Below are 19,298 nucleotides of genomic sequence, written 5' to 3'. Positions count from 1 at the left end.
CCCTAGGAAGCAGCATGCTCTAGAGGTGTGCCCTAGGAAGCAGCATGTTCTAGAGGTGTGCCCTAGGAAGCAGCATGCTCTAGAGGTGTGCCCTAGGAAGCAGGCTGAATTTTAATTCACCAAAGTGGCTTGCAATCGTGCTAATAAGAATTTGCCCTCTCTGTACGTTTTCAGATTTTCCTTAGTCATTTGAGACTAAGCAGTGCAAATCATGTATTTGTCCCTAATAACTGAGTATGAATTTCCTAAGAGTAAGGGCAGCTTGTTATGGAACCACACAGGGTTCCTGACTTCAGTAAGGTGATAATCTCTATAATTCTCTTTCTAATTCTATTCCCAGTGCAAGTCCATCAGGTGTCCCAATATTTCTCTAGTACAAGGTCTCTGGAGGACTGGATGTTGCATTTAATGTCTTAGCTCTTTGGTCTGTTTCTTTGTCTGTTCTGTGTCTTTTATTTGGTGGTTGAGTATTAGATTCCACTTCCACATTCCAGACCAAAATGTCACAAAAATGATGTCACATGCGTTGCTGAATGCCACACGTGTCAAGGTAGCCCTTGTTTATAATTTGCATTTTGACCACTAGGTCGAAGTGCTGCCTGAGCTACCCACTGTGTACTCATGGCCCCTCTGCTACCATTAGCAATCAGTGGAGAGATACTTTGACACTGAGCAGTCCATTCCTCCGATGTCCTAAACTGGGTGTCAGTTGATGAGTCCTCTCCAAATCAGTCTGTGGTGTTGGTGTGACCTCACAAATGATTGTGTCTTTATGATTGCGTCTTCATTCTCAAGCCAACTCATTCATAGCATGAGTGAACTGGAGGTCTGATTTAAGATGCTGCCCCTGCTAGAATTAGCCAGTGCAGGGGATGAGGCAGTCTTGAGTGACCATTCTTCCCCACTGAGTTACTTCTGCCTCTGAACATCCAGAACAGTCTCATGTGACTCCTGCTGCTCTTGGTCAGTTATCCAAGGGGGACTCCCTCAGAATGCCATTTCACGGAAATAAGGCTTTCTACTCATGATTCATGGTGACTTTTGTTTTAAAGAAATCAACCCGTGTTTGGAGAACCACGGCGGCTGTGACCGGCATGCAGAGTGCACTCAGACAGGCCCCAACCAGGTGAGCTGCCTCTGGCCAGTTTCCTGGGAGAAAACGCCTGTGTCTTAAGACCCAGGCCTAAGGGAACAAAGGCAGACCACATGTTAGTCCAGCTGCAGCCAGAAATACTGTAGGACAGATACTGAAAGCACAAGAGTAAATCTGAGAAGAAAGAAGATAAATGGTGGGGAAGGAACTAGGAAAACAGCTTTCTAAAGATGGGGTATGCACATCTGTAACCCCATGTGGTCTTAGAAGCACCTAGAAGTTTCTTAAAAACATTTCCCATTCTTTCAGCTTTCTGACTCCCCAAATCCTCCCACTTTTCTTGGCTCCTGGCTCTAGAGGGCACTATACTGTGCCAGAAGCTCACAGTTCAGACTTCTGCCATTAATATGGCCCCCAACACAGAGAGCAAGCGGATTTTAGGAAGTAGAAAAAATAAGAGAACTCCATCATGGGGTGGTGGTCATGGAGCAGAGACATACAGGGACCAACAGAGGAGCAAAGCCCCACAGTCTGCCTCCTCAGTCTCAGACACAAGGTGAATACACAAAGTGGCCAGGCAGGGCAGTGAGGAGCAAAGCCCCACAGTCTGCCTCCTCAGTCTCAGACACAAGGCAGTCTCAGACAACTGACAGGCAGGGCAGTTCGTACATCATGATACCTGGTAGTAAGTCAGATATCCAAGGCATGTCCCCCGGAGTTCTCTGAGCCACTAGGAGACTGCAAGACCACATCTCTCAATGGGCAGATCAAGCGAGTGCCTGGAGCACCCTAATTAAAAATTTTAAAATGTGTGTGTCTGTGTACAAGCTTGTGCACTCGTGTGTGCGTGTACATGTATGTGCATGTGTGTGTACATGTGTGTGAGCATTGTGTTCATGTGTGTATGTGTGTTTGTGTGTATACATGTGCATGTGTGCACAAGCTGCATGTGTGTGCACATATGTGTATGTACAGTTGTGTGTGCATGTGTACGTGAATTCGATGTGTGTGCACATGTGTGCATATGTGAGTACCTTGTATATGTACTCTCACACGTGCAAGTGCACGTTTACCCATCAGGAAATTTCACCGGTCTCTGTTGGAGTTTTACTTCCATATTTTAGTGTCTCAGTAGAGTTCTTGTATACATGGAATGAGGAACCACCTGTAGGATTCCTGGCCCCCAGGGCCTATAGCAGTATTCCTGCAGATGGGGAACAGCTCTAAGTATACAGTTTCAGCTGAGAAGAGATAGCTGACGGGCCTCTTGGTAAAAGGTGTGAACAGTTGGGACAAATGGTAAAAGAAGAGGAAGAGAAATAGTGAATACCTGCCCAGGTTGCCCAGGTTGCCTAGGTTGTCCAGGTTGCCCAGGTTGCCCAGGTTGCCCAGGTTGCCCAGGTTGCCCAGGCTAGCCCCACCTTTGGATTTCTAACAAGTAGTCATCAGGCCTGTGGTGTTCTGTACCTAACTTTCTCAAGCTCCCAGCTGTCTTCCTTGCCCATCAATGCCGCTCCCCAGCATCCAACCAGCAGAATAAGGCAACGACAATAGTGTTCTTCTTAGAGCAGTTTATTCAGCAACCCTTGTATTGTAAGCTTCTTTCGTGCTGCCAGCAGCCACCCACACCACCACCTGCAGCCCCTTAAAGCTTTGCCTCGCTCCTATCAGTAACTGCCACAAGAACACTGGTAATTGGTCACTGCGTATGACAGGAGGCGGGATGATCGGGCAACCACACCTCTTAGTGCAAGCTTTCCATATATGAAGTTGTTTTTCCTCTCAAGCTGTGCCTAGTCATCCTGGCTGGCCTTTTGCCAAGCGCCATCTTGTAATGGCACAGGTGGAGCTGCTTCCCACACATCAAAAGGGTATGGCTACTTGTTTTCCCTGTGACATGCAGTCTTCCCCTCAGCATATACTAGCACTGGTGTCTGACTTCATTCTTGATGGAGATAAGTCAGTAACTTCCTTTCCCCTGAACCTCCACCCATCAAAAAAAAAAAAAAGTTATCCTGGCAACAAGGATGAGATGTCCATGAGATCTAGTACTCAAGTATATTAAGCTAGGTATTACCAAAAAAAAAAAAAAATCAACAACAAAAACACAGTTCCTCTCATGTACCCTACTGCAATCAACTTCCGGTCTGAGATCCCATGCGCTGGGCAGGCCAACCTGGCCTGGTATATGACCCTTTGCCTCTGCTCCTGCACAGGCCGTCTGTAACTGTCTGCCGAAGTACACTGGAGATGGAAAGGTCTGCACGCTCATCAACATCTGCTTAACTGTGAGTATGCTTCCAGGCCCGCAGCCTCGGAGCCTTCTCCCACCATCTCATCTAGGGAATACAAAGGCCAGGGGCTCTCCCTTTGCAATGTCAGAGTTTAGTCTGGGAATGAAGCTCAATTTTCCTCTTGTGTGCCATGGTCATATTGGGAAGGATAGAGAGAACAGTCTGCTACCCCACAGCCTGCCCCTTTGGCTGCAAGATTCTAAAGGGGTGTGAGTACACAGAGTTGGTGTAGCATTCATCTGATGCAAACCCCCCAACCCAGCTGGACTAGTTTCCTAAAGTATTGGGGGGGGGCGGCTATAAAGCATTCATGCATCAACTAACAAGCCTTAGGATCCTGTTCAAAATCTGGCTCCTTAGCCACAGTGACTGGGTATGCTGCCTAAGTTTGTTTTTTGTTTATTCTTTATGAACCTAATAGGGATGAAAGTCAATTCAAACACAGACAAGCACAGGAAATTATACTGTGGAAAAGGAAATGCTGCAGAGACAGCAAGATCAATCAGTCACTCCTGATTGGGTCACATAGCAGTCAGGAGGTCACTCCTGGCCAGGAGTGAGAGGGGTGGGGTGAATAAGGGGAGCATGGGGGTCCTTAGGGACAGGAACCTACTGAGAGGAAGCTAAGATGATGGACACATCATTACACGCTCACCAGCACCCACGGAATGCACATCAGCAGGAGTGGGACAGCATGCAAGCTGTGGACTTTAATACCAGGACATCAGTCCCAGCAAGTGCAAGGCCTTAATGATGGGGGAAGCCGGGAATGGGTGGTGTCTCTACAGGAAAGTGTGTACTTTCTATTCTGTTTTCTGTAAACCTAAAACAGCTCTTGAAATCAGTTAGTTAAACAAACAAGCAAACCAAACCCTGCAACATTCACATGGAAGACAACTGTCCATTCTTCCCTGTCTTTCACACACATCATATATGCATGCATGCACACAACTGAACATAGCTTCTACTACCCCAGACTTGGTGTATCTCCCCTGCATAAGCTATCTTCTGTGATGCTAAGGCGAATGTGATCAAGAGAACACACAATTTCTTTCAAAAGTCCTACTTATCTCAGATATGTTATCCTGTATCAGTAGACATCTAGAGAGATTTCAGGACCCAGGAGCATGACCTTCATGGCCTCTGTACAAGCATAACCTCATGGCAATCCTGTTCCAGGTAGCCTGTATCCCTCCCCAAAATATATCTACTGATTCTCCCATGACTTTTGACTGCAGACTGACTCCATGCTGTACCAACCAAGCAGAATGTCACTAAGTCTGAAACTGGGTAAACTATCTCCTGCTGTCCAGCCTACCCCAGGCCGGTGCCTCCAGTGGAGTAAGAGGTTCTGTAAGCCCTGACATCACCTCGGGGCACTTCGGTCATCCAGGCCTCTGGCACACCTGCACCAACATGTCGTTTATATGCACTGCTGCTGTCTCTCATTCAACTCTTCTGCTTCCCGATGGGACAAGTGCTAATTACCCGCAATTTGCTGATGGAAAGATACAAGCAGTGAATTATTTTCCAAGTCGTCTTAGTTTTATTTCCTGCTGCATGATAAAATACCCTAACACAGCAAACTAGGGCAGAGGGGGTTTATCTGGGTCATAGTTCCAGGTCTCAGTCCACCACTGCAGAGAAGTCACAGTGGTGGGAGTGGTAGAGCTGCTGTTAAAAAAACTAAAAAAGCTGGGTGCAGAAATTTATATATGATTCTCCAAGACTAAAATCTAAAACCAATGTCAGCAACGATGTGTCTGATGGCTCTGGGGCAGAACCCTCCTTGCCTCTTGCAGCTGTTGGTAACTCCAGTATTCCTGGTTATAGCTGCAAACTGCAGTCTCTGTCTGTGTCTCTGTCTCTCTCTGTCTCTGTCTCTGTATGTGTGTGTGTCTCTCTCTCTTTCTCTCTCTCCACCTCTATGTCTATCTTCTGTCCTTACACAGACACTTGTGAGTCTAAGGAGCCTCATCTCAAGACCCTTAATGACATCTCTGAAGATGCTTTTCTAAAGGAAGTCATAGTCACAGACAGGTGACCTAGGGCGTAAGAACCCACCCATGTTTGGAGTGGATACAATCTTTCCTGCCTCTGGCTGGCAGGAAAAAAAGATCCTTATCTGAGATCACAGAGCTAGTACATGACAAAACCAGTGACCCGGAACCTGTGTGTGTCTAATCCTGGGCCCTCACTGTGGACCAAGCACCTTGATGCCCTGTTTTATGTGTGCACTTCCACTGGATGCTGTGAGAACCAAATGGACCAGTGCAGTTAAACCCTCCCTCTCCAACCAGCTCCGTTTGCTCCTTGTTGTCTGACCAGCTCAGGACAACAATGTCCTGAAGAGACAGACCATGAGGACAATAGAGAAGCTAGGACACAGAGGCAGCTGGAACGTGGGACTGTTGTAATGAGAACTCCAGCCAGCTCTATTTGATAGTGGTTCTTCTGTGTCATTTTGGCCAAACACTCAGGACAGGGCTGCCAGGGAGGCCCAGATGCTATTTGCCACCCTCTTGGAAGCGTTTGCTCAGGAATTAGCTCTCAATTCCAAAGTCATTAGGGGCGGGTCAGGGACCAAAACAGGAAGTTAGGGGCAGGGCAGGGGCCGCAGCAGGAAGCTGGGAGACTTGGTGCCTCTCTAATGAGTACCATTTCCGGAACCTCAGATCACTGTTGCTCTGAACAATGCCAGTCAGTGTTGGCTGCGTAAGAACAACAGAAATCTTAATGTGAAATTTTCCAGTTTTTAATGATGGTAGTCACTCAAAGGAGAAGGCAAAAAGTCTTTAAACATCGGGATAAGCAAACAACATAGTTGCGGAGCTGCCCAAGTATCATGTGTTTCTCCCCAAGTCCTACCTCCAAGAACCAGGCAATGGGGCCATCTGTGAGGTAGTTCTAAAACAGTCTCTGACCTATAGTGATGCTGCAGCAGAATCTGGGTAATTGAACAGAAACTTAATTCTCACACTCTGGAAGCCCAAGGTCAAGATACGAGCTTATGGTACGGGCCTTCTTGGTGTGTCCTAACAGGGCTGAGTGAGCAAAAATGAGGGAAGGCAAGAGAGAGGAAGGTGGGTTGAGAAAGAGAGAGAGAGAATGAACCTCCACAAGAGGGGAGGAAGGCTTTGAGAGGCACACCACACTAGGGATGATAGCAGTTTCAAGAGTAGAGATTGCTTTGTGAGGACAGGAAGGAGTGGGTATGTGATTAGAGAACAGGTATCCAGAACTACACAGAGCCAGTGCCCTCATGGTGAGGGGATAACCTGGGGCTCCTAGACCTCTGGAGGGGACAAAGATCAAGAGGGCTGTGACAAGACCAGACTCTTCTGTGTGGTCTTGACATATACTGGGTATTGCAGCTATCAAAGTTCAGGGTCATTGTCTGGATGCTTCGGAGCTTGCCTTTTTAGCAGCAAATAGAAGTTTATCCTCTTAGGGTAGGATTCTGGGATGCTGACAACCATTTTGCTCAGTACTTATTTTGGAAAAGAGCCTGGGGGACAGGAAGATTTCGCAGCAGGCATTAAGCCTGTCTAAAGGCTTCTTTGCTCCTCGCTGGATCTGCTTTTCCTGGCTCTGTGTTCCTTCCTCACTGGAGTCTTCTCAGGAACAGAGGCTGTGGAGATGCCACCATGGAGGCTCACTTGGTTTGTGTTTTAGCATCCTCTTCCACAGCTCATCAGCTCTTGAGCACAAGGCATCTTTCCTATGACTAAATCATGGGAACAGTCAAGCATGCAGGGTGCTTATCCACAGATGGCTAAGGATCTGGTTGTACAAGCCTGCTGTCTCATGATACAAGGCTACATAAATAATGGCCCACAACCAAGGGGCTATAAGGCAAGTCCAGGAAAGGCAATGAAGGCTGGTCAAAGTTGGAGAGTAAGACAAAATGTATGTGTATTTATGTCTGTGTATGTGGGTCCGCATGCCTGTGCATGCATGTGTGTGCATGTTGCTCAGGATTTAGCCCAGCCTTTGCACATGACAGATAAGTATTATACTGTAATATTCAATAAATTTCAACACAAAATTGCTTAGCAAAAATTGGCAAACTTACTGCTCTGATTGAACCCCTCCTCCAACTCTTGGCAATTTTACCAGAATAATGGCGGCTGCAGTCCCTTTGCCATCTGCAATTACACGGAAGAAGATCAGAGGATATGTACCTGCAAGCCAAACTACACAGGGGATGGAATCATCTGCCGTGGCAGCATCTATGGGGTAATGAAGTCAACTCCACTTCCCAAATAGCTGAGAGTCCCAGTTCCCTGGGGACTTGAAATCAGTTGCAATGAGAGGAACTTTGACTGCCCAGGGAAATCCCTACGGCCTGGGGAGGGTGTCACAGTTGAGACTGGTATAGCTCTGGCGGCAGAAACATCTGGGTTTGGAATTGAACTCTGCCCAGGAGTAGCACTGTGACGCAGAGTGATGTCACTTTTCCACCTAGGTATTTTTATAACGTATTTTTTATTTATTATTGGAGGGGGTGCTGAATGTTGGTAAACGTGTTTGGAAGACAGAGGACAGTTTTATGGAGTCAATTCTCCCCTTTACGAGGGTTCCAGGGATCGAACCCAGATCTCCAGGTTTCCTTGGCAAGGGCCTGACTTGCTGAAGTGTCCCTTTGTCTGTGATGTCACTTTCCTATGCATCACTCTGACTCTGGAAAAGGAAACGACAAAGACACCAACTCTATCAAGTTACTACAAAATGAAATATGGTGACAGATGTCAGGAGCACAGAACATGCAGGAATGCCGAAGCATTGCCATGCTTTGGGTTGGTTGTGTGAAGAGGCCTGTGTGGTATGTATGTGTGGTATGTGTGGTGTACAGAATGAGGTGACTGTGGGTCATGTATGTGATGTAAAGTGAGCATGGTAGATGGTGTGTGGTGTGGTGTGTATATAGACTATATATGACATACTATGTGTGGTATATGAATATGATGGATGTGTGACATGGTGTGTGGATGGTGTGTTTGTAGGGTGTAATGTATGTGTGGTCTATGCATGTGGTATGCAGTGGATGCTATGAGTGGTGTGTATGGCATGTGTGTGTATATATATGTGTGTATGGAATATGGAATATGTATGTGTGTATGTGTGGCATATTGGGTGTGTGTGTATGATACACAGTGCATATGTCTGTGTGTATAGTGTATAGCATATTTGTGGCATATGGTATGGGTAGTGTATGGTGTATGTATGTGTATAATATGTGTATAATATGTGTATAATATGTAGTATGTGGAGTATGTGTCTATGTATGGAATATGGTGTGGTGTATGTGGTGCATGGTGTGTATAGTATATGGTGTGTAGGTATGGTATGGTATGCATATATGTGTGCGTGTTGTGTAAGGTATACCTGTGGTACATGGTATGTGTAGTATATGATGGGTATATGTGTCTGTGTGTGTGTGTGTGTGTGTGTGTGGTATATGATGTGTATGTTGTGTATGAGGTATGTGGCAGATGGTGTGTGTGTGTGTGTATGTGTGTGTATATTTGTGATGTATGGGGTGTAGAAGGGTGTATCTGTGGTGTATGTATGCTTCTCTGTGTATGTGTATATGTGTGTATATATAGTATATTGTTGTCTATGGGGTATGTGGTAGATAATGTATGTGTATATGTATGTTTGGTGTATGGTGTATGGTGTATGTAGGTGGTGTCTGGAATTATGGGGGTATTTGAGGCGTGTGTGTGTTGTCTAGGATGTATGTGGGGTGAGAGTGGAGAGGGTGAGGGTGTGTGGTACATGGAATGTGTGTGGTGTAGATGTAATATATGTTTGTATATGGAGTGTGTGTGTGTGTGTGTGTGTGTGTGTGTGTAGTATATGGGGAGGTGTGGTGTATGGGGTGTGGGTCTGCGTGTAGTGTATGGAGTGTAGTGTATGTCTATGTGTATATGGAGTGTACAGGGAGGTGTGGGGTATGAGGGGTGTGTAATGTATGAGGTGTTTGTGTGTGTGTGTGTGTGTGTGTGTGTGTGTAGTGTACGAGGAGGTGTGTTGTGTGGGTGTGGATGTGTGGTATGTGTACACATGTGTGCACTTGTGCTCCCTCCTCCCATCTGCCTACACTGCAGATAGAAGAAGAGGTGGCATGATACTTTTTGATTTCTATATACTATAAACACTCAGAGAATTGTCTTAAAGAGAGACAAAGCATTCTTGTTGTTAGGGAGGCCAATTCTGCCATAATCAATACCTGACCTTTTCAAGATTTCAACTGTATTTGGTGTGTTTTGTAAAGATTTGAGCTCCATTCAAAATGCTTGTAACGTTCTGTGGACTCAGTGTGTCTCTCAGTATATGGAATGTATGGGGTGTGTGTGTGTGTGTGTGTGTGTGTGTGTGTAGTATATGGGGAAGTAGTTGATCTGAGAATCAACCACAAGCCCGTGAGTGAGGCAAGAGGAGAGCCATCACCTGGCTTTCCTGCAAACACGTTGTCTCAGCACAATTCTGTACTCCTGTGTGTAATCCATAACTGAAATGTTGACATTTTCTGGTCCTTGTTTGCAGGAACTTCCTAAGAACCCCTCAACGTCCCAGTATTTCTTCCAGTTACAGGTAAGAAAATGTGTGTCTACTTCTGAGGCATGTGCCAGGCCATGGATTCAATTCCCACCACCAGAATGTGTGTGTGTGTGTGTGTGTGTGTGTGTGTGTGTGTGTTTATGTGTATTTGTATGTATTGAACTATCTGTGTGTATACATACCTATGTGTGTACACATATATATGTCAACATGTCATGTTGCCAGCAAGATATTAGATAAAGCAGTAGCTTCCGAAGTCAGGGAGGACAGAAGAAAGTTTGCAACTAGGGTTTACTGCGCCAGCCAAGTTGTTGGCCATTTGTGAACTCTGTCTCTCAGGCCTCAGGTGTTACAAACATTAAGCAGCAGTTAGTGTTTGTGACTCTAATCACATCCAAACATTGAAAGGGTACAGTGAAAATACAATAGAAAAGATTAAGGAGCATGTCATAATAGGGCTCTTACCATGAGAGGGCTTGATCTGTGTGAGTCACTGAGGACTAGGTGTTGTGAAATATAATATGAGGAGGGGTTACCTGGCAGGCCCATGCCACGGTGTCCCCTGAGAAATCACCCCATGCAACAGACCTGGTTAAAGGGGGTTTCTTTGGGAAAAGGGAGGGAGTGAGGACATGGAGAAGGGGTAGAGGCAGACAGATGGAAGCAGAGTCAGGAGGGCAGAGAAAGTGGGGACAGAGAAGGACAGAAATGGGGAGGGGGAGATGGGTTCGGAACATGTGGAAACAGAGAGAGAATTGGGGTGGCGAGCAGTCCTTTTATATGCCACCTGGTAGACAGGAAGCAGAGAGCACAGGCTAGGCATGGTGGACAGGAAGCAGAGAGCACAGGCTAGGCATACCGGAAGAAGCAGGACACCTCCCAGGGAAGCTCTCTTGTTCAGCCCATCCTCACCTCCTGTCTCTCAACCCCAGCATGTCATGCATCCCTGGAGGAAGTGACTCCTCTCTGAGAAAGGCCTCTCAGGCACACTCAGATGTGTACTTCTCAATCTCCTGGGTGCTTCTTAACCCAACTAAGTTGACAGTCAAGATTAAGTCTCACAGTGAGATGGCTAGCTAGGAGAAAGCATGCTGACCTTCTGGGAATCCTCCACATAAATCCCAGATGCAATGAACAATGAAACATGAGAGGCTAGGAGCAAATACCATAGCTGCCCCACAACCGTAGGATGACAAGAAGACAGCTAGATAGCTAAGTGAGCCATCTTGGTTGTTATGGTCATATGATTATCACAGGGTATGGCCAGTCATGTAGAAAGGAGAGGCAGGAGTCATCTTTGATTGGTTATCATAGTCATGTGACTATCACAGGATATAACCAGTTACATGGGGAAGAGAGGCCCAAGTCATCTTTGATGGGGGTTATGGAAGAGCTCTTATCATCTTAGTAGTCTGATTCCAAAAATCATTAATCTAATAGCCATACATTAATTTTATAATTAGAAGAAATACATAATTTTGATGCCATAGAATCTGGGTTACTTTGAGTCCGAGAAAAAAACACTAACTCAGGCTTATCTTTGAGCCTGGGCCTGTGTCTGTGAGAGAGGAAGCCGCCGTGCTTTTCTATGAGTGACATATGACCCCACATCCCTTCCTGCAGGAGCATGCTGTCCAAGAACTTGCTGGACCTGGCCCCTTCACTGTGTTTGCACCTTCATCTAACTCCTTCGATCAAGAGCCCAGGGTGAGCAGGAGGCGGGGACTGCAGAGAGGCTTAGGGAAAGGAGTGGCCTTAGAAGTCACCCTAGAACAGATAGCTATAGACCTTGTAGACAAGTAGCCTTAGTGGAAAATTACCAGCTTAGATAAGAACAAGTGAATTAAAAATAAATAAATTAATTAAATAAATAAATAAAAAATAAATAAATAAAACAAAAATAAATTAAAATAAATTAAAAAATTTAAAAAAAGAACAAGTGAATCAATCATAGGGTCATAGTGACCTGTTCCCTGCTTCTTCACTCAGCCAATACCCTGATCTAGAAGATATCTGTATTCCCCCTGAGAACACTTACGCTCCTGCATCATCCCCTTCCCCACATCCTGCCTCTATGTGTATATAACCATGGGAGGGCCCTTCCTAGAGAGCACTGGAAGATACTGTGATACATTTCTACTTGGATTCAAGATAAGAAGAATACAATTATGAAGTCATTGTAATAAAAAGACCAGGAAACAGTTTAACTCCTTTGAGGCTTTAAATTAAAATAACCAAAGGTCAAATTATTTCAAACATTATTTGTCCTGTCCAGCAAGGCAGTGAACAGGGTCCCGGGGACCATCTGAAAGAGAATGGGGGAAAACAGGCGAATGCAAAGAACCACGGCTTGTCTATACCATGGCTTGTCTATAGTCTGATCAAACCGCTGTTTTAATTTTTCACACAGGGGTTATAGGACACTGGTATCCTTCCAGCCATGCTGTGACAAGCTGGGTTAGGGGCCCCTTGAGACTCTTCCCACCCACAGTTCTCATTACCTTTCCTGACCAGACTTTCCCTGTGGCCCCAACACAAACCAAGCCTGGCACTAGCTCCTCAGTGTGTGGGAAAGAAGAGAGCAAAAAAAGGGGTTCCAGCAACAGGCTCCTGTCTCTGGCCAACCCCCATGGTCTCTCTTCCAGATTAAAGACTGGGATCAGCAGGGCCTCATGTCCCAGGTTCTTCGGTATCACGTGGTGGCCTGCCAGCAGCTGCTGCTGGAAAACCTAAAAGAGGTCACAAATGCCACAACCCTCCAAGGAGAGCCAATTTCCATCTCTGTCTCTCAGGTAAGAGCAGCCACCTCTGGAGGGAGCTGTCCTCATCCTCCAGATGTCTGGCTTCCCTTCCCCAGAGTGACAGCTGCAGTGATAGCAGCTAACCCCTCAGGAATTTCTTCTGTGTAGGGCAGTGCTAAGGATTTTACATGTACTGATTCAGTATGTCCAGCAGCCCCAAGATGTGAATACCACCACTATCCCCCAGATTTCCAAATATGGAAGCTGAGCTCAAAGAGGTCAAGTAACTTGTCCAGAATCACACAGCAAAAGGCAGACTCGGAATTGAAATTCAGTCTCAGAGGCAAGGCAGCTACAGACAGCACAGATGGAGTGGAGACACGGGTGATGTCAAGGACACACCGATGAGAAGCCAACTGTGAGCTGTTTATTCTGTGGGCTTTCAGAATTGTGTTGAAATAAGCACCCAGCCAGGTTGGCTGATTTTATGTTATTTGCTGCTAACCTCACAGGTGAAGACTGTGTTCTCGTCTCCGTTTCCCTTTAGGATCATAATAAATAATGTGTTTAGGTCACATGGGCTTTCAGGCTCCACCTTTGGAGCGCCCAGCTTTCCCTGCACACCAGGGAAGCGTTAGTTCTGCAGGGAAGGATAGTTTCTCTGTGCTCATGTCTTTCACTGGTCTCCTTTGTCTTCAGGATACCGTGTTCATAAACAATAAGGCGAAGGTCCTGTCCAGTGACATCATCAGTACCAACGGAGTCATCCACATCATAGACAAGTTGTTGTCTCCCCAAAACTTGCTTATCACCCCTAAAGATGCCTTAGGCAGGGTTCTGGTACGTAACCCATTGTCTCTCTCCAGCATGTGATGTCTGTGTCGCCCTTCATCTGACGTCTGGTTAGAGGCATGACTTTGAAGCATTGTGATCCTGTTGCTTCAGGCCTAGTATGCATAACCAGGCAATGGTTGCTTTGACTCATCACATGGATTCTAGCGGGGGAGGGGGATAGTGATGTGTGTCACAGCCCCAGCTACTCTGCACTTTCAAGTTTGAGGGTCATTTTAGCCCAGGAGTTTCATGCCAGCCTTGCCAATATAGTAAAACCCTATCTCCTAACAAAAAATTTTATAAATAAATAATTTTATAAGTTTTCCTTTAATGTCCACAAAGGAAGTTGTCTTATATAGATTTGGAGAAGGAAGTAGGCAGGAAGAGGGAAGGGAAGGTGGATAATTAGATCTCACTAAAACTAACCCAGGAGTGAAACTGCTTCTTATTGGACAGAAAGTGAAGTTTTAACTACTTATTCACTCATTTATTTCTTCTCTTCATATTGGGGATTAAACCCAGGGCCTTGTACATGGTAGGTGAGTGCCTTCCCCCAGAACTATAAAATCAGCCTTTTTAGTTTTGTCTTGAGACAGGGTCTTGCTAATTTGCTTAGGCTGACCTTAACTCTGCAGCCCAGACAGGCCTCTAACTTTTCATTCTCCTGCCTCAGACTACCAGGTAGCTAGGATTACAGGCCTCAGCTACTAGGCCCAGTTTTAGTTTTGTATTAGTTTTAGTTGTTCTGATAATCTGGTTTTGGTTACTAGTACTGGCCACTCTCCTTCACACAGGAAGCAGAACCTACTAAACCTCACGTACAAAGGGGAGTTTCTTAGGCTAGTGGGTATATGACTAACTCCTTTGGATGTCGCAGTCTAATTTTAATGTGGCACAGGTGAGAACATAGCCAACTAGAAAATCCTGAAATGAAGGACCTCCAACCTTACCCAGGGACACCTGACTGTCACAGCCTCCCTCCCCCACCACCCCCAGGCAGGGACTCTAGAAACGAAACTGTTCACATTGAGACTAGTGTCCCTGTTAGCTGTTCCTCATGGTGCTCCTTCTGACCAACAGATCTCGGATTTGGTTGGTCCTGCATTGGTTTCTAGCTACAAGGGAGTATGGGAAATATTGTGCCCAGCTTTCTAATCTCTCTAATATGGAAAACCATGAGCAGAAGAAAGCAACCATGTGTGCTGAATGAGCCAATAGATAGCTCCTGCTGTGTTATCACCATTGTGAGCAGTTGGGTTGTGTTAAAGTAATATGGTAAACTGTCTAAAGGGGGCATATTCAACCTATAGATGCGTTCCAGGAGAGCTATAAATGTGGCCCTACACAAAATAACAAACTTAACTTATGATGCTAGATTGGTTTTGTCTCTTCAGTGAGAGTAGCCACCTCAGGAAGGTACCATCCTCCAGTCATGGAGAATGTAGCGTCTGTCTTTCCCTGCATGGTTCTCAAGGGTGAGCTTTGTAGACAACGTCAGATGGTTATCCATCTGGATAAAGGATGAAAGGCTTGATGTCCTTTCTTGTTTGCAGCAAAACCTTACTACAGTGGCAACAAACCATGGATATACCAGATTCAGCAAGTTGATACAGGTAACACACTGAGGGGACGGGGACTTGAGGACAGCCCATCTGAAACTCAGCTTTGTTAGGTTTGCTTGTGTTTCTATCTTCAAGAGGCACACCCCACACTGATCAGACTCAAACAAGCTCTAAGAACCTTGGCTTCCCACAAAGCACACTCTATAATAGGTCTTCAACTGCATAAAGATCTAAGTCTCAGGATCTCTAGGGAGCTGGTTAGAAATGAGGATTCCAACATGTTTGAACTGAGAATCCTGAGGACTCTCAAGGAAGAAGGAAAGAACAAGCTCCTAGAAGCTGTCCTCTGACCTCTACACACAGCCTTCAGTAAATATCAATAAATAAATGTAATAAACACCTTTTAAATGAGACTATCCAAGGATGTTATGAATGAGAAATTTTCGTCTACCATGCCATCCCCAAAGCTCCACAGTCACCATGTACCTGATCAACAGGGTCTGGTTGGACAAACAGTTTTAGAGTAAACTGGGAAGTCGTCCAGTAAAGGACATGGAGCCTACCTCACAGGGATAAAAATCAGTACATGTGATGTTACTGTACCATGTAAGGCTCAAAACGACTTCTATTCGTTTTGACATTTCTTTGGAGTACATTTTATCTAGAAACTTTACAAGTAAACATATATATCTCAATACAGTAGAGGGTATTTTTTAATGAAATGTGAAAAAAATAAAAAACTAGTCATGAGGTGTTAAAATATTTGAAGAGAAGTAGTATCAAAAATAAAATATTTATTGAAATTTCCTTTCCTACTGACAGAAGCCTAGAGTTTGACTTTCTGGCTTGCCTTCTAAGGAAATGGGGTTCAGAATGGTTGGGTGCAGTGCTTTATCTTCTGGGTGTGTACTCTAGAACCTTCAGAACCTGACACACCACCGTACAGGAGAGACTGGCTCACATATCAGGGAGGGACCTTACTGCCCAGCCTGCGCACAGACCAGCCAAAGGATGGTACCCTGTGTTTCAGGACTCGGGCTTGCTGAAAGTCATCACAGACCCCATGCACACCCCAGTCACTCTCTTCTGGCCTTCCGACAAAGCCCTCCAAGCCTTGCCCCCAGAGCAGCAGGACTTCCTGTTCAATGAAGACAACAAGGACAAGCTGATGGCATACCTGAAGTTTCATGTGATCCGAGACACCAGGGTAAGCTTTGCTATGTCCCACAGAAAGATGTATCTGGCACTGAGGTCCCACAAGCCACAGTTCACCATGTGTCCCTGTCTTAGTTAGGATTTTATTGCCGTGAATAGAAAACACTGAATTGGGGCTGCCTTACAGCTTTAAAGGTTCAGTCCCTTATCATCATGGTGAGAAGCTAGGCAAGCATGGTGCTGGAGGAGGACCTAGAGTCCTACATCTGGTTGCTGGCACAGGTCCTCTGGCCCGTCAGCCCCAGTGCAGGTATAACACGGCCTCCTCTCTCCCTCAGGCTTTACCTTCAGACCTGCCCAGGTCAGCTTCCTGGAAGACCCTGCAGGGTTCAGAGCTGAGTGTGAGGTGTGGAACTGGCAGCGACATTGTGAGTGTCATGGGATGAGGGTGATCACATGACATGAAAGATGAGGGTGACCACATGACATGAAAGGGGAGGGTGATCACATGACATGAAAGGGGAGGGTGGTCACCTGACAGGAAAGGGGAGGGTGGTCACATGACAGGAAAGGGGAGTGTGAGCACATGACAGGAAAGATGAGGGTTACATGACATGAAGGCTGTTTCCCAACCATTCCCATTCTGGGAGGCATTCAGGTGTTTTGAGGTGTGTTTGGAGCATTGTTTTTGTTTTGCATTACAGAAGCTTTTTTCTGTCACCACCTTCAACAGTGGCTAGGAAGCATCTGATCTGCCTGGAATTCCAGGCTCCTGTGACAAGTGCAGTAACCCCTACATGTTTGTTTATTTATTTTATTCCTTTTTCTGTCTCATAGGTGCTGGCCATATTATACGTTGCAGGAGGAAAACGAGTTTGGAAGAGATGATTGATTCTCTATCTCTTTCTCTTTCTTTCTGTCAGGGTGAGCTCTTTCTAAATGGACAAATGTGCAGGATCGTACAGCGGGGTCTCTTGTTTGACGTGGGTGTGGCCTATGGTATTGACTGCCTGCTAATGGATCCTACCCTAGGTGGCCGATGTGACACTTTTACTACCTTCAGTATTACGGTCAGTCCTAAAATTACAAAACACTGAAAGAAACTTGTACCAGAGACTAGCCCTGGTGATCCAGCATAGGCCCCAAGGAAGAGCCATGATGAAGCCAGGCCCCAAGAAACCTGAGAGCCAATAGATGACATTCTTCAAACTCAGAACCAGCAAGCATCTGCTTAGCCAGTTGCAGGCCTTGAATATTCTTGGTTAGCCACCATCTACCCATGACTCCTTCATCACCAAGGAAGCAGTGCTTGGATCCCAAATGTTAGCCTTCTATTGCGCCATTCATTTTCAAATCTATCCTACATATTCATTCAACAAACATCATTTTGAATTCTACCAGATTACATCATACATAAATGACGTACTTGGCAATTAACAAAAATGGTTCTGCATATATATGTATATATATATGTATATATATATATGCATACATACATATATAATATATGCCCTATATGTCTCCATTCAATTTCCTATTCATTTTGCAACACTGAATGAACTTTTGTCTTCGGCCCTCCACTCTGTAAAATACGTTTGCCTTCCCTCGTCCAGCCAGTAATTCCATCAGATGAATGCTAGCTTTGATCTGCTCTGCTCAGTGCTCATCTGACCCCACAGCAGCCCAAAAATGAGAATAGTGGCTACCAACTCTACCATATAAACTTGAAAACCGACTACACAGCAGAGCTTGTCGCTGCACCATGTCAGCATCTGACATCTCTCAAACAGTTTAATAAATATTTCACAGTTTTAGGATTCCATCCTAAACAGGAGATTAAAAAAGGCTTTTTCCCCATGTTTAATCAGGTGTAACTTTCCTAATTTCTAAAATGTAGCCATACACCTTTTCTCATCTAATTAGTTTCTCTTGACAATTCCCCAAAGGTCAAATGGCAGCAAGAAGTATCGTCCCTATGCTATACCTTCTGAAAACAAAAGTTCAGACTGTATCAGTGGGTCCAAAGTCTCACAGCTAACTTAAAACGCATTCACATGTGCCCCATTGCTACAGTATGTCCATACCATACTTCCTGGGTCCAGCTCTGCACATCAGGGGACTGCTTTCAAATGGGCATCCAAGACAGACCTTTGGAGTTCTCCAGGGCAAAGTGAAGTGTGTGTTTATACTATCTTGATCATAGCCATCTCTTAATCATAATTAAGGGGTGTGTGTGTGTGTGTGTGTGTGTGTGTGTGCAGGTGCTTGTAGAAGCCAGAGGTCAACCTGAGGTGCCATTCCTCAGAAGCCATCCACCTTTTTTTTTTTTTGAGACAAAGTCTCTCAGTTGAACCTAGGGCTCACTGGTCCAGCTGGACTGGCTGAGCAGCCAGCAAGCCCCCAGTGCAGGGCCTACAGGCGTGCACCACCATGCCCTACTTCTTATGAGATTTCTGGGAATGGAACTCAAGTCCTCCTGCTTGTGCACCAAGCACTTTACTGGCTAAGCTATCTCCCCAGTCCCAGATTAAGTTCTTAATGATCTCATCCAGACATTAGCCAGGAACATTTCCTGCAATTGCTAATATTCTTGATATTAAAGTCTTTCATATTGCCCCCTAGGGGGAGTGTGGGAGCTGTATCACCACTCCCAGATGCCCACTCCAGAGCAAACCAAAGGTAAGCATGAGTCATGTGATTTGGAGGGCCAGAGCGATGCTGCATTCTCAGACAAGAACAGACTCACTCAGGGTGGTATGGCCACAAGGTGTGTGTTTTATTCTCAGACGTCAGTCTTCTGGTAGGGGTGTGTGTACATGTGGAGGGGCCCATGAGTGTGTTTCATGTGGTGAGATGACTGTCCGCAGCCCAGGCAACAGGTTAGTTTATTGCCCAGCTTTTAGGAACTATCTTGAAAATTCATAGAATGACATACCTAGAAGAGAATAGAAAGTTATTATAGTTATAAAATGGTGCATATTGTGATCTGTTGTATGCTGGGATATGTGTGTGTGTGTGTGTGTGTAGGTTAGGGATATATATATATATATAT

The 19,298-nt window shown here is 45.5% G+C and overlaps 1 protein-coding gene across 3 annotated transcripts in view; it reads left to right on the top strand.

Moving 5' to 3' along the window:
* The window catches only part of Stab2 (stabilin 2), a 172,966-nt gene that overhangs the window by 126,335 nt on the left and 27,333 nt on the right, over nt 1-19,298 (top strand). For all 3 annotated transcript variants that reach the window (XR_003712742.1, XR_003712743.1, XM_028778048.1), the window contains exons 43-54: nt 1,053-1,126; nt 3,310-3,381; nt 7,507-7,626; nt 9,940-9,987; nt 11,578-11,661; nt 12,600-12,746; nt 13,395-13,535; nt 15,083-15,142; nt 16,122-16,298; nt 16,585-16,674; nt 17,170-17,316; nt 18,869-18,925. Coding sequence is in view for 1 of the 3 variants with exons in the window: in XM_028778048.1 (XP_028633881.1) it covers nt 1,053-1,126; nt 3,310-3,381; nt 7,507-7,626; nt 9,940-9,987; nt 11,578-11,661; nt 12,600-12,746; nt 13,395-13,535; nt 15,083-15,142; nt 16,122-16,298; nt 16,585-16,674; nt 17,170-17,316; nt 18,869-18,925 (1,217 nt within the window). In the remaining 2 variants the exon portion in view is untranslated. The remainder of the gene's footprint in view (nt 1-1,052; nt 1,127-3,309; nt 3,382-7,506; nt 7,627-9,939; nt 9,988-11,577; nt 11,662-12,599; nt 12,747-13,394; nt 13,536-15,082; nt 15,143-16,121; nt 16,299-16,584; nt 16,675-17,169; nt 17,317-18,868; nt 18,926-19,298) is intronic.

The sequence above is a fragment of the Grammomys surdaster genome, unplaced genomic scaffold, assembly GCF_004785775.1.
Source record: "Grammomys surdaster isolate TR1022 unplaced genomic scaffold, NIH_TR_1.0 322, whole genome shotgun sequence".
Taxonomy (NCBI): domain Eukaryota; kingdom Metazoa; phylum Chordata; class Mammalia; order Rodentia; family Muridae; genus Grammomys; species Grammomys surdaster.
Note: the sequence above shows the minus strand (reverse complement) of the source record. Positions and strands in the feature narration are given on the sequence as shown.